At 46.6% G+C, this 13,085-nt stretch overlaps 1 protein-coding gene across 1 annotated transcript in view; it reads left to right on the plus strand.

Annotated features, from left to right (window-relative positions):
* Positions 1-9,898: 9,898 nt before the first annotated feature.
* The window catches only part of EDEM1 (ER degradation enhancing alpha-mannosidase like protein 1), a 33,785-nt gene continuing 30,598 nt past the window's right edge, over positions 9,899-13,085 (plus strand). The window contains exon 1 of the mRNA XM_075552326.1: positions 9,899-10,510. Coding sequence (XP_075408441.1) covers positions 10,011-10,510 — 500 coding nt within the window. The 5' untranslated portion in view covers positions 9,899-10,010. The remainder of the gene's footprint in view (positions 10,511-13,085) is intronic.

Genomic DNA, 13,085 nt, shown 5'->3' on the forward strand with positions numbered 1-13,085 from the left:
GCCCGATTGGGAGGGGGGATTGCTTTGTCCAGATAATCCTCCATTGGGAACTTCTGTGACTGCAGGGTCATGCAATCTTCGGTCCCCTTCTTCCCTGACAAGGTGCTGCCAAGTTTCTTGACTCACCATAGCCAGGTCTTTGCAGCTCCGTAAAAACGGAAGTGTGTGCCCTCCTTTCTTGCCTCTGGGTAAACGTCCTTTACCACGCTCGTCAACGCTTTCAAGGTCGCCTCCAGCCAGGTGTCTATCTGCAGCTCGCAGGAGCACACTTATACGCAGGAGAACCTGACATCCGGGAGACGGCCTCCTCCAGGTCCCTCCGCTTCTCTGGTTCCTTCTTATTTCCCTCCTGGAGGATGTGCAACTTCACTGCCTCCAGGCCAGGGACACTGGCTGTGAACCCCGCCGCCCGCCACTGCGGCGCACAGGAAAGTCAAGTCCATGACCTCTCTTCACATGGCTCTTCCATCCATCCATCCAGGTCTCTGTAACTGCCACTCATCATGGGGACTGGTCAGAGTTAGTTGCTATCTCCACCCCACCCCACTCCACCCCACACACCTTGCATAAGGGAGCTTTCAGATGTAGAAACAGAATTCCCCAGAACCACCAGTGGCGCACGTGCTCTCAAGACCCTAACAGAGAGTGGCCAAGGCATGGAGACCATGGGAAAGCGCAAATGAGCCCACGGGACTCAGAGCAGAGGTGAAGGAGTGAGGCCGGCAGTGCTGAGAGGCTGCGGACCAGAGGGATTTAGCTGCTGGCCAAGGAGGGGCACTGCTGTGGACCATGAACTCTATTCTTACATTCACTGATCCCGACTTGTTAACTTCCCTAATAACCCCCCTTAATTGTGAGTATTGCCCTTGAATTCTGTGCGGCCATTGCAACAAATCCTCGAACCCAGTCGAAGAGTAGAGCCTCATGGGAGGGAGGGATGGTGTCAGAAGAGGCTAAAGAAGGAAGTATGTCTAACTTCAGCCTTGTGGCGAGTTGCCTTGGGCTGATGGGAGCTGGATTCTCTGTCCTGTGTAAACTGTAGGAGCCCCCATGTGGTCTCCAGGACATTTTCCTAGATGATACCTCATAGCTTTTTGGAATACATAAATGCCTCCTTTTGATAGTCAGGGAGAAAGACAGAGCTTTCTACTCAGTAAACAATCTCAGAAATTCACAGGGACAGTCTTCCTGCCCTATAGCATCACTAAGAGTCAGCATCGACTCCCTGGCAGTATGTTTGGTTTGGAGTTTTGATAGTCTGTTTTACATCTCATGTTTAATGTAGCTCTGGGAGTAGGCAGCGATGATTATTGGGCCAGAGACTTTCTCCTAGCAGTTTTAAGAATCTTGTGCTTTGTCCCATGCACTCAGACACTCAAGACTGATTGGCAGATAGCTTTGAAGGCAAGGAAGTACACTTGTCAGTGGGTTCTCCCTGTCCTCCACGGTGAAAGTTAGGCGATTGAATTAGTTCACCGAGACTGAGGACGGAGAAGTGTGAAACTGCCCAGTGTGTGCAAAGTAGAGTCTTAGTGATACACCTTTCTTAGCGATCCTTAGACTGGGGTGAATTTTAGCCCTTCTATTTATAATCAGCTCCACTAAACAAAAATTTTTTTTTGAGATAATGTTTTGAGGATAGTGTTTTGAAATAGAGGTAGGGTTGGAAAAGAAGACGTTCAATTCGCCCAGTAGACATCAGGTGTGTATGTACCAAATACTGTGACCTTAAAACATTCACAGAGCTGAAAGGTAGTAACAATAGAACTCACTGTGTATGCAGCAGTGTTGGAAGCAAGTCTTACAACCACGACATGTGGTAAGTCCTGTTTTTTGTTTTCAGTTAAAAACGTTTTATTGTGAATTGAGGGAATGTTTACAGAGTCGATCATCCATTATACGTTCAAAAACTCATAGATATTTTGTTTCACCTCATTCATTGCAATTCCTTGAACTGATCCTCACTTCTCCTACTGCCTCCCTTATTTATTGTTGACATTCCACGTTTCTTCCTAACCCTTCTGAACTTTATCCTTGGGTAAATGCTGTCCTTTTGCTCTGCAATGTTGAATAGTCCAGGTGTACATACTTCACTGGTGGTAGTGTTCCCTTTACCAACGTGTTTGTTGTTTGGCTGAAAATGGAGCCCTGGGGGTTAGTTCAGTTCCAGACCTGAAGGATGACTAAGAGCTGTATTGGCAAGAATTCCATCGATTTCTAGCCAATCAGTAAGCCTAGTCTCCTGTATGATTTTTGAGTTTTGCTCCACATTTGTCTTATCTTTTATCCAGGATCTTATAATGTGATCATTTTAAAAGCAATTGGTAGTGGTAGCGGGGCACCACCTAGTTCTGGTCTCAGTGTCGTAGAGACTGGTATTTATGTTGTCCCTTAGTCTACTGGACTAATTATTTCCATGTGTCTTTCGATTTATGTCACTCTTCTTTCCTTTGGACTAGAGAGACCAATAGTTGCACCTTAGATGGCTGCTTTTAAGCTTTGAAGACCCCAGTCACTATTCAGCAAAGTAAGATGTAGAACATTGTCTTTGGAGATTATGTTATGCCATTTGACCTTGGTGTCCCCCTAAACTATGGTCTGAGCCCAGAGACCTAGTGAATCATTCCCGCAGGGTGTTTTCTTATTTCTAAGACATTTTCCTAAGTTTATTCCCCATCTGCTGCACCACATTCATAGATGTATTTGCCACAAAAGTAAATACTCCTGAACAGCTATCTTCTGTCAAGCCTATATGTGTGTGTGTCTACTTACCCCCTCTCTTTCCATATGCATCTATACAGCGACCATTGTTACTGCAGGGTTGTGTATGTAACAGTTTCCTTAACTCCTCCACCCCTCCTCGTATCATCCCCTGAAATCATGTTTTTTTACTGGGCTCCTCTCCGTCACCTCATGCCATTTGCTTACCTTCTAGCCAGTGCCCTTCCCTCGATTCCTCTCCACCCCTTGGGGATCATCAAAGAATGATTCTTTTAGGGTGACAATAATTTCTTGGCCATGTACTATAGTGGTCTCATACATATTTGCCCTTTTATGATCGACTAATTTCACTCAGCATAATGCCCTCCAGGTTCATACATGTTATGAGACGTCTTGCACATTCATGTTATAACAAAGTTTGTTTCTCTAGATGGTTTCCTTTTGTGCTTTTGTGAATTGTGATACAATGAACATGGATGTGTATGTATCTATTCACTTCCTGGCTCTTGCTGGGTCATATGATGTTTCTATTTCCAACTCTTTGAGGAAGCACCATATCTCTTTCCGCAGCAGTTGCACCATTTAAAAATAACACAACAAAAACAAAACAGTGGTTCACCATGTTACAGCCTCCTGGCAGGGTTTGAGGGTGCCAATCTCATGGTAACATCTTTAGCATTTGCTGGGTGTTTTTTTTTAACTATTACTGCTGGGGTGATATGATATCTCAATGTTGTTTTTGATTTGCATCTGTCAAATGACTAAAGATCACAAATATTTCCTCATATGTTTGTGGACTGCCTGCGTGTCTTCTTTGGCAAACTGTTTATATCCTCTGTCTTAATTGGATGATTTGTCTTTTTATTGTTGAGGTAGGAAAGTGTTCTGTAAACTTTGGAGATGAATCCCTTGTCCAGTATGCCATTGCCAGAACTTTTTCCCAGTCTATGGGTTCTCTTTTCTGTGAAATATTTTGATTAACTTACGTGCCTAATTTTAAAAAAATGGGCCTAGTCATCAAATTTGGCTTCTACTATTTGTGTGGTTTTCATTATGCTTGATAGTAACTTTATTCCATGTATTTTCCATGTTGAATATGGATTGCATTATATCTCTGGAACTTTTTGAGTAGCAATGACATTTTCATAACGTTAGGGCTTTGCATCCACGGGCAGAGCATATATTTCCACTTATGTAGGTCTCTTTTGATTCTTGTAGAATTACATAGTTTTCTTTTGTTTCTTCCCTAAATATTTCCTTTTTGAGCGACTATTATAAAGGTAGCGTGGTAGTGACTGAATTTCCCGTGACCCTGAAGGTATATAAGAGCGTGGGAGTGGTAGTCAGCCTGTGGATTAGGTCACAACCTGCTGGTGCCTTCCTATGGGTGTGGCCTTCTCTTAAGTAAAAGGCACAGGGGACCCTCCCCCAACCCTCTCTGCCTTCATCTTCCTGCTGGCTGGCCACTCTTGAGACCTGATGTTTCCATGCGTCCACCTCCATTGGATATACCAGACTTTGTACCCATGTGATCTTCCTGCATTCTGCGTCATTGCTTGTGGCTGTGTGAGTTTGAAGAGAGACTTATGGGCTTGAGTTGGACTGGGCTGGGCTATTTTCTTGGTGTATGATTGCTTTTTGACATAAAGATCCTTTTTGCACATAGATGAGGGTCACTGGATTTCTTTCGCTAGTCAACCAGGCTTAACACAGTAGTGTAATGTAATGTAGAGTCCTGGTGGCATGGTGGGTCATGTGTTGGGCTGCTAGCAACAAGGTCAGTAGTTCAAAACCACCAGCCGATCTGTGGTAGATGGAGGCTTTCTACTCCCGTAAAGCGTTAAAGTCTTGGAAACTCACAAGGTAGTTCAATACTGTCTTATAGGGTAGCTATGAGTTGCAGTTGACTTGATGGAACTGAGTTTGGTTTATTGTAAATGTATTGTTCTGATTTCCTTTTTAGAGCTCTCTTTGATAGTGTAAAGGAATCAGATTTTTGTATATTGAGCTTAAACTCTGCCACTTTGATGACTCTTTTAATTAGTTCCAATCATTTTCTTGCTGAGTCTTTGGGATTTTCAATGTATAGGAATATATCACTACATATAGAGAGAGTTTCTTTGTTTTTTAAAATAATTTTATTAGGGGCTCATACAACTCTTAACACAATCCTTTCATACAGCAATTGTGTAAAGCACATTTGTACATTTGTTGCCCTCATCATTCTCATAACATTTGTTCTCTACTTAAACCCCTGGCATCACCTCCTCATTTTCCCCCTCCCTCTTCCCCCATCCCTCATGAACCCTTGGTAATTTATAAATTACTATTCTGTCATGTCTTGCATTGTCTGACTTCTCCCTTCACCTACTTTTCTATTGTCCGTCCGCCAGGGAGGAGGTGACATGTAGATCCTTGTAATTGGTTCCCCCTTTCCACCCCACCCTCCCTCCTCTTCATGTTACAAATGATAAATGTCCAGAAAAACTGAGCACACAGAGTAACTTCTCAAGATTATTTAGGGTGACATGAAAGCCAGGCATTTGACTTAATACTCTGTGTTAACTGCCCACTCTTTCTCTTTTTCTCAGAGTAAAACACTTTTTACCACATTGTTCTTAACTGTCGCCTCGTGGCAAGCCCATGTGCCAACCTCAGGGAATGAAGTGCTGCTCCACAGTTCATGGTAGCTAGATCTGTGATCTATAGGCCGTCACTGGTTGACTTTCAGAAGTAGCTCCTTTTTCCCTAGTCTATGTTTTAGGAAGCTCTCCTGGAGTCTGTTTAGCATCAGAGCAACTGCTTATGAGCTGCATTGTCTGTGAATTGAATGACATGGTGGTTAAATGCTCATTGCTAACTAAGAGGTTGGTGGTTCAAATCCACCAGCTACTTCTTGGGAGAAAGATGAGACAGTCAGCTTCTGTAAAGATGTACAGCCTTGGAAATCTATAGGGTAGCTCTTTCTCCCCTATGGTCACTAGGAGTGTAATTCATTTGATGACATCTAGATTTTTTTTCCCTCTTTCAGGGAAGGTGAAAACTCTATCATGGTACCACAAATGTCCCCATATTTTTATCATGAAAAAACTCCATTTCTGGTCCCTGGAGCCTCCTGTTTGGGAAGCTATAGTGAGATTACTTACAGAAAAATTCACAACTATCAAAGTCTTGAGTGTTGAGGAATGTAAATTTTAGGATTGGGACTTCCTGATAAGATTTGGAGTGTGTAGAATGGTGGCATTGACCTTGAGAGCAGGTCTAATCTAACCTAAAGCATAGCCAGAAAGCATTCCATTTTGCGTTGCTTCTCTTTAATGTGGAAGAAAACACTTTCTGAATTGGGCCCCTGAATCTGAAGCTGGGCCTTACAGAGCACTGGTGGGAAATATACTTGTGGGTGACTTGAAAGGGGCAGTCTTTTGGCATGATGGCCAGGTATTTTTTTTTTTAAATAATTTTCTTGGGGGCTCATGCAGCTCTTATCACAATCCATACCTACATCCATGTGTCAAGCACATTTGTACATTTGTTGCCCTCATCATTCTCAAAACATTTTCTTTCTACTTGAGCCCTTGGTATCAGCTCTTCATTTTCCTCCTCCATTCCCCCCTCCCTTCCTCATGGACCTTGATATTTTATAAATTATTATTATTTGTTCATGTCTTACACTGACAGATGTCTCCCTTCACTCACTTTTCTGTTGTCCATTCCCCAGGGAGGGGATTATATGTAGATCCTGTGTTTCCAGCTCTTAATTGTATCCATTTACATGCCCTTTGCCTCCTACTTATTTCCTCTATTTCCCTTTACTTTCCTCTTGTCCCACTATCATGTGTGGCCTTCATTCGGGTTTCAGTAATTCCTCTCGGTTACATTTCCCTTGATCAAGTTCCACCAGGCATTCTATTGCTGTCCTTGCCATCGGTTTTAGATCACTTGTTCCCTTGTCCCTGAGTTTGTTAACACCTACTTCCTTCCTCCCTCCTCCCCCTTTCCTGTGCCCCCCCCCACCTCTCAACCATCAGTCCCATTGTTTTCTCCCCCAGATTGTTTATCCCACCAATCTTATCTAGTTAACCATGCAAAGACAATAATAAGCACAAAACCAAGACAGAGCAAAAGAAAACAAAAACCCCAAACAATAGATACAACAATGAAAAAAACCAAACCCCCACCCCCAAAGCCTATAAATAGATCCAGATCTGTTTTCAGCACAAAAAAATGTGCTGAAAACTGGGGTTCGGCTTATACACGGGTCAGTGGTACCCCAGCGAGGTGTAACATCTTGCTGGCTCCCGCCCCCCACCGAGGTAAGAGGAGGAGCGCCCATTGTCTCTAGGGTGATTGCAGTTTCTCCCCTGTTCATTCAAAACCCGCTGACACTGTAGGGCTTTGAATGTTTGTTTACTCACATCTAACCAATACAGAGCCATCCTATAACGTGTATCTTTGAATAAGCCTAGGAAATCTCATGAAGCCTGACATAGAGTTAATAGCAAAGTGGGTTCGAGATACATGGGAAGACATTCCAGAAGACATGGTGCGACGTGCCTTCCAGAAATGTAGTATTAGTGATGCTATGGATGGCAGTGAAGACTGTGCTTTGTATGAAAATGACAGCAGTGATGGTGATGACGGCGATCTCAGTGAGGACAGCGTCTGTGACCTCACACCAGCTGAAACTCTGCATTGGGATATGGATGATGATGAGGAATCCAGTTTTGAAGGATTTTAACTCTTTACATTTTAGCTTGGTTGCTGATTGAGCTCAGGGAATAGTACTCTTAAGGTGTCATTGTTGAAACCTTATTTTTTTTGTTGAACCTATTTTCCACTTACTGTGCTGGTTTACTAGCGTCAAATGATTTACTGTCCTTTTATTTATGTTTTTTATTTAAAATAAATATTTAAATATATTATACCACCGATGTCTCAATTTTTAGTAATTTTATTTTCATTTGTTTTGATCATTGAAACTCACCAATAGCTTCTGCATTTTCCACCCTAGGCTTATACTCGAGTCAATCAGTTTTTCTGGTTTCCCAGGTAATAATTAGGTACCTTGGCTTATACTTGGGTCGGCTTATATTCGAGTATATCCGGTAGACCTCACAGGTTTTCTGAGAAGATTAATGAGACACATGCAAAAGGGCTTTAACAACTATGCAGAACTAGAGGACTGACAACTATGGTCAGTTTTACCATGAGGAGCATCTTTCAGATGTGGGATAGTTTTATTAAAGAAAATAGAATTTTATTAGAGTTTGTCTCTAAAGTGAGGACAGGAGCTGGTATGAATATGACCTACAGTTGGCTGTGGTTTTGAGATCAAATTTAAGTTAAAATTTGCACTAACATCACTCAGGAAGGAAACACACAACATGCAACATGAAATAAGCATTCAGTTTGCAAATTCTGGGAAGGCAGTCTCCAAATTCAGGATCAAAGGTTGGGGTTGGGCTTCTAGCAGGATCCGTTTCACACCCAAACCCAAACCCCAGTCATCTAATCAACTCTGAGGCATGGTGACTCCACGTATTACAGATTAGAATTGCTCTTTAGTGTTTTGTTCGATTTTTTGGCAGTAATACAAAGGAGTCCTGGTGGCATAGTGGTTAAATGTTGGGCTGCAAATAGCAAGTTCAGCAGTTCAAAACCACCCACCACTCCCCAGTTTGGGGCCTCTACTCCCCATCTGAATGGCAATGAATTTTGAGTTAATCTTATTGAAAGCAAGTTGCCAGGTTTTTCTTCTGTAGTATTGCTGGGTGGATCTAAACCAACAAGAAAAGGGCCAATTCTGTGTGCGATATCTCCTTGGTCTCTTTCTCAGTCCTCTTCCCTCTGGATTACAAAATGTCTGCTGACCTTGAGTCTGTTATAGTGTGCCACATGACAACATATCATCCGTGTTATCCTCTTGTTGACTCAACTCCTGTCTGACCAAAGGCCCCACGGGGCCTTACTTCCCGAACTTCTCAGAAGTGCTGGTATAACCGCACATAGTCTAAGCGTGCAAGCCTTAGCTGACATTCCCAACTGAAGCAAACCAGGCAGCCTAAAGTCCAAACCACTTTTTACATGAAAACCTTCAGAGCTGAATTTTCCAGTCTTCTTAATAATTTTTAATTGTCATTGAAGGAAAGGATGGGAAGGGGCAGAAAGGGCCGTAGTTAAAGGGATCTAGTAAGAATAAAGGAGCCTTGGGGGCGTGGTGCTTCGTGGTTGGGCTCAGATCTGCATTGGGGGGCAGTAAGAAAGCAGCAGCAGCTCAGCAGGAGGAAGGCTAGGCTTCCTTCCTCACCGCCCCCCCCAAGCAATTAGTTTCAGAAACCCACAGGGGTCGCTACGAGTCAGCATTAACTCCATAGCAGCGAGAATTGGAGTTAAGAATAAGGAACTTAGTGGTGCAATGGTTAAGCGCTAAGTTTAACCAAACCCAGCGAATCAGCTTCCATAAAGCGCAAGCCTAGGGAATCCCACGGAGTTTTCCTCGGCCACAGGGAATTCCTCAGTTCTCGAAGACTCTAAAGAACCTAACAGCTGTTAGAAACCCAGGGGACAGTTCTGCTCGGTCGAACAGGATCATTATGAGTCGTAATCAACGGGACAGCAGAGTGAGCAAGAGCTAAAAGGTACAATCACACCAGACCGCCCCCACAAACGTACAAGTTAACCACTCTGCCCCTTTACTAGTTTTTATTTAGACATGTCCGTTTCCTTCTTCTTTCTGCGTGTGTCTTCCAACTGTCATCACCCCCAAACTTGTCTTCCTCCCGCCCCAGCTCCGGCAGACTTGATCTGCCCGGAGCCCGGTGGTCCCGCCACGTCTCCTCCGGCCACCGGCGGGCGCACCGTGACGCTCGTCCATTGGCTGGAAGTTCTCGCGTCCAGAGCCCCGTGAGCTCCTGCGCGCCACGCCAGCCCATCCCGAGTCCGGACCGCCCAGGGGCGGGGCCTGGGCGGGGCCTGCGGAGGGGCGGGGCCTCGCCGCGGTGCCGACGTCCGGGCGGCCCGTGGCGTGGGAGGGAGTCCCCGGCCGCGCCCCGCTAGGCCGCGCTCGGGCCGGGCCAATCCCGGGCGGGCGACGGGGCGTGCGAACGCGGGGTTGGGCCGGTGGGGCCCGGGAGGGCTGGGGGGTGGGGGACAATGGGCCAGTTCCTGGTACGTCACGGGGAAGTTCCTTAAAGGGGAAGCGAGCCGCCTCCCGGGAGGGTGCCGAGAGCCGAGGTCGGCGGGGCCGGGCCCCCGCGCTTTAAAATAATGCCCGCGGAGCCCGCGCGATCATGCAATGGCGAGTGCTCCTGCTGGGGCTGGTGCTCCTCCGGCTCGGCCTCCACGGGGTTTTGTGGCTTGTCTTCGGGCTGGGGCCCAGCATGGGCGTCTACCAGCGCTTCCCTCTCAGCTTCGGCTTCCAGCGCCTGAGGGGTCCCGACGGCCTCGCCCCGCTTGCCCCTGGGTCCCCAGGCCGCCCCGGGGAGCCGTCGTGGCTGCAGCCGCCGGCTCCTGGCGCGGCGGGCAGCGGGCGGCCGGCTGCGCGGCGGCCCGGGCCGGGCGTGTGCGGCCCGGCCCACTGGGGCTACGCGCTGGGCTGCCGGGGCCGCGGGCCGGACGAGTACGAGAAGCGCTACAGCAGCGCCTTCCCGCCGCAGCTGAGAGCCCGGATGCGCGACCTGGCGCGCGGCATGTTCGTCTTCGGCTACGACAACTACATGGCGCACGCCTTCCCCCAGGACGAGCTGAACCCCATCTACTGCCGAGGCCGGGGGCCCGACCGTGGGGACCCGTGAGTATCCCGCGCCCAGCGCCCTTGCGCGCGTCGATCCACCGATGCTGGAGCGCCTGGGGGCTGGGGTCTCGCTCGCTCCGGGGAGCGTGGGTGGGCTGGTGGCTGCCCTCCTACCTCCTTCGCCATCCGACCTGCCTGGCAGCTGTCCAGCACCGTCGCTCTTACACCTGCGGGAAACAGGCCCCCTGGGCGGCAGGGGCTGTTCCGGGAGCGTTAGAGCTTTCAAGCTCCCTCAGCCCCAGGTGAACTATGAGTAGTCGAAATGTAATCTGGATCCTTGCCTTGCGAAACACTCTTTTCGGGTCCCCTGCTAGTCAGATCGCCACGCCCAGCGCTTTTCTCTGTCATAACCGGGAGTTTGGGAAGGGACTTGGGAGCGATCCAGTGAGTCACACAGAACAGAGTTAGAGCTTTCCTCCTCCAACACAGATGCTTCTTAGACCGAGGGCAGGTAGGCACGAAGGATCCCAGCAATCTGGCCGAGAATTGGGGGTCAAAGATTTCTAGGCTATGCTTCGTGCCCTCTGCCCATCCGAGGCAGGCGGGGCTGCTGGAAAGGTCTGTTATACACTCGCACCAGCCCTGTTTGCCAAGGCAACAGCTTCCAGGGTGACCGAGCCCGACATCCAGGATGACAAAGTCCTCGAGGGTGGCACTCCCCACGAGGAACTTTTTGCCAGGAGGGAGCGCCACTGGTCCTGCTGGTCAAGGTGATGGACCACCTACCTGCCTCTGGCTCCCTATCCTTAGGTGGGAGGGGAATGATTTTATGGCTCAGTGGCCAGGGCGCACACCCCAGGGATGTATGTCCTTGGACCCTTAAGGTGAGTGCACTGAACTAGTGTTATTGAACGCTTATTTTTTGGAGCCCATTCTTTTTTTTCCCCTTTTATTTATTTAAAAACATTTTATTAGGGGCTCATACAACTCTTATCACAATCCACACGTATACATACATCAATTGTATAAAGCACATCCGCACATTCCTTTTCCTAATCACTCTCAAAGCATTTGCTCTCCACTTACGCCCTCTGCATCAGGTCCTCTTTTTTCCCCCTCCCTCCCCTATTGAACGCTTATTAACCTGTCTATTATTTGGCTGAACATTGAGACATGGGGAGAGTCTAGCTCCGGACCAGAAGGCTGACCAGGGCCCATAGTCTATCCAACTAGTAAGCTTGATTCTCTTTTAAGATTTTGAGTTTTGTTCTACATTTTTCTGCTCTATCCAGGCTTTCTGAAAGTGATCCCTGTCCGAGTAGTTGGTTGTGGTGTAGCTGGGCACCATGTGGTTCTTCAGGTTTCAAGGTTCTGGAGGCTGATGTTTGTGTGGTCTCTAAGTTGTTTTCTTGTATCTTTTCATTTTCATCACTCTTCTTTCCTCTGGATGGGGGTGATTAATTCCATTTACTCCATGAACTGTTTGAAGCCCAGAGTTTGGCCAGGTTGACTAGAGAAACAAATCCAGTGACACTCATATATGTGAAAGAAAGAGCTTTAGATAAACAGTAATTATAATATCAAGAAAACATCCCAGCCCATTCCACTCAAGTCCATAAATCCAATATTAGTCCATAAGTCCCCCTTCAGACTCACAGCCACATGCAATTATGCAGAGATATCACAGGCTGGTGGGTGCAAAGTCGTGTGGATCCAAGGTTCGTGACAACAGGGCTCAGGTATCTCTCAGGATGCCCAGCAAGCAGGCGAATAAAGGTGGGGGCGGGGTGTGGGGTGTGTGTTTGTTTGTGTGTGTGTTTGTTTTCTTTGGGTGGTCCTTATGAGAAGGCCATTCCCACAAGGAGGTACTTTCAGTTCGAAACCACCAGCAGGTGTGTGGGAGGAAGACTGGGCATTTTATTCCTGTAAACAGAATCTCAGAAAGCCACACGGGTCGCTATGAGTCAGTAAGGACTTGATGGCAGTGAGCTTGGTTTTTTGAGAATATGTTTTAAAATCAGAAAGGGTGAGATCTATGTTGACTTTTAACCTTGTTTAATTATTTGTGACCTCGTGACATTTTATGTACAGGTGAGGCATAGTTTTTCTACTTCTATAAAAAATAGCAGTTGGAGATTTGAATGGGATTGGTTTAAATCTATAGATATCTTAGGTAACATTGACGTCTTAAGAATACTAAATCATTGCGGAGTGGAGACCCAAAGCCCATCTGTAGAAAATGAAACATCCCCTTACAGAAATGTCACATGAAGAGATGACCCAGTTAGGGTGCAGTATTGCACCAATGAAACATACAACTTTCCTCTAGTTCGGCGGTTCTCAACCTGTGGGTTGCGACCCCTTTGGGGGTCGAACGCCTCTTTCACAGGGGTCGCCTAAGACCATAGGAAAACATATTTCTGATGGTCTTAGGAACCAAGACACTGCTCCTCTATCTGTCTCCAGGTGGGGCTGCCCACATGTAGTTATGCCCACATACAAGTACCTGGTATGAAGAGTGTTATGCATGCTATACCATGCTTCAAAACAAAATTTCATTTATTTGTAATAAGAAATAAATATTTCACAATATAGAATTACATATTGTTTTTGAGATTAATCACTATGCTTT

The sequence above is a fragment of the Tenrec ecaudatus genome, chromosome 6 (genome assembly GCF_050624435.1).
Source record: "Tenrec ecaudatus isolate mTenEca1 chromosome 6, mTenEca1.hap1, whole genome shotgun sequence".
Taxonomy (NCBI): domain Eukaryota; kingdom Metazoa; phylum Chordata; class Mammalia; order Afrosoricida; family Tenrecidae; genus Tenrec; species Tenrec ecaudatus.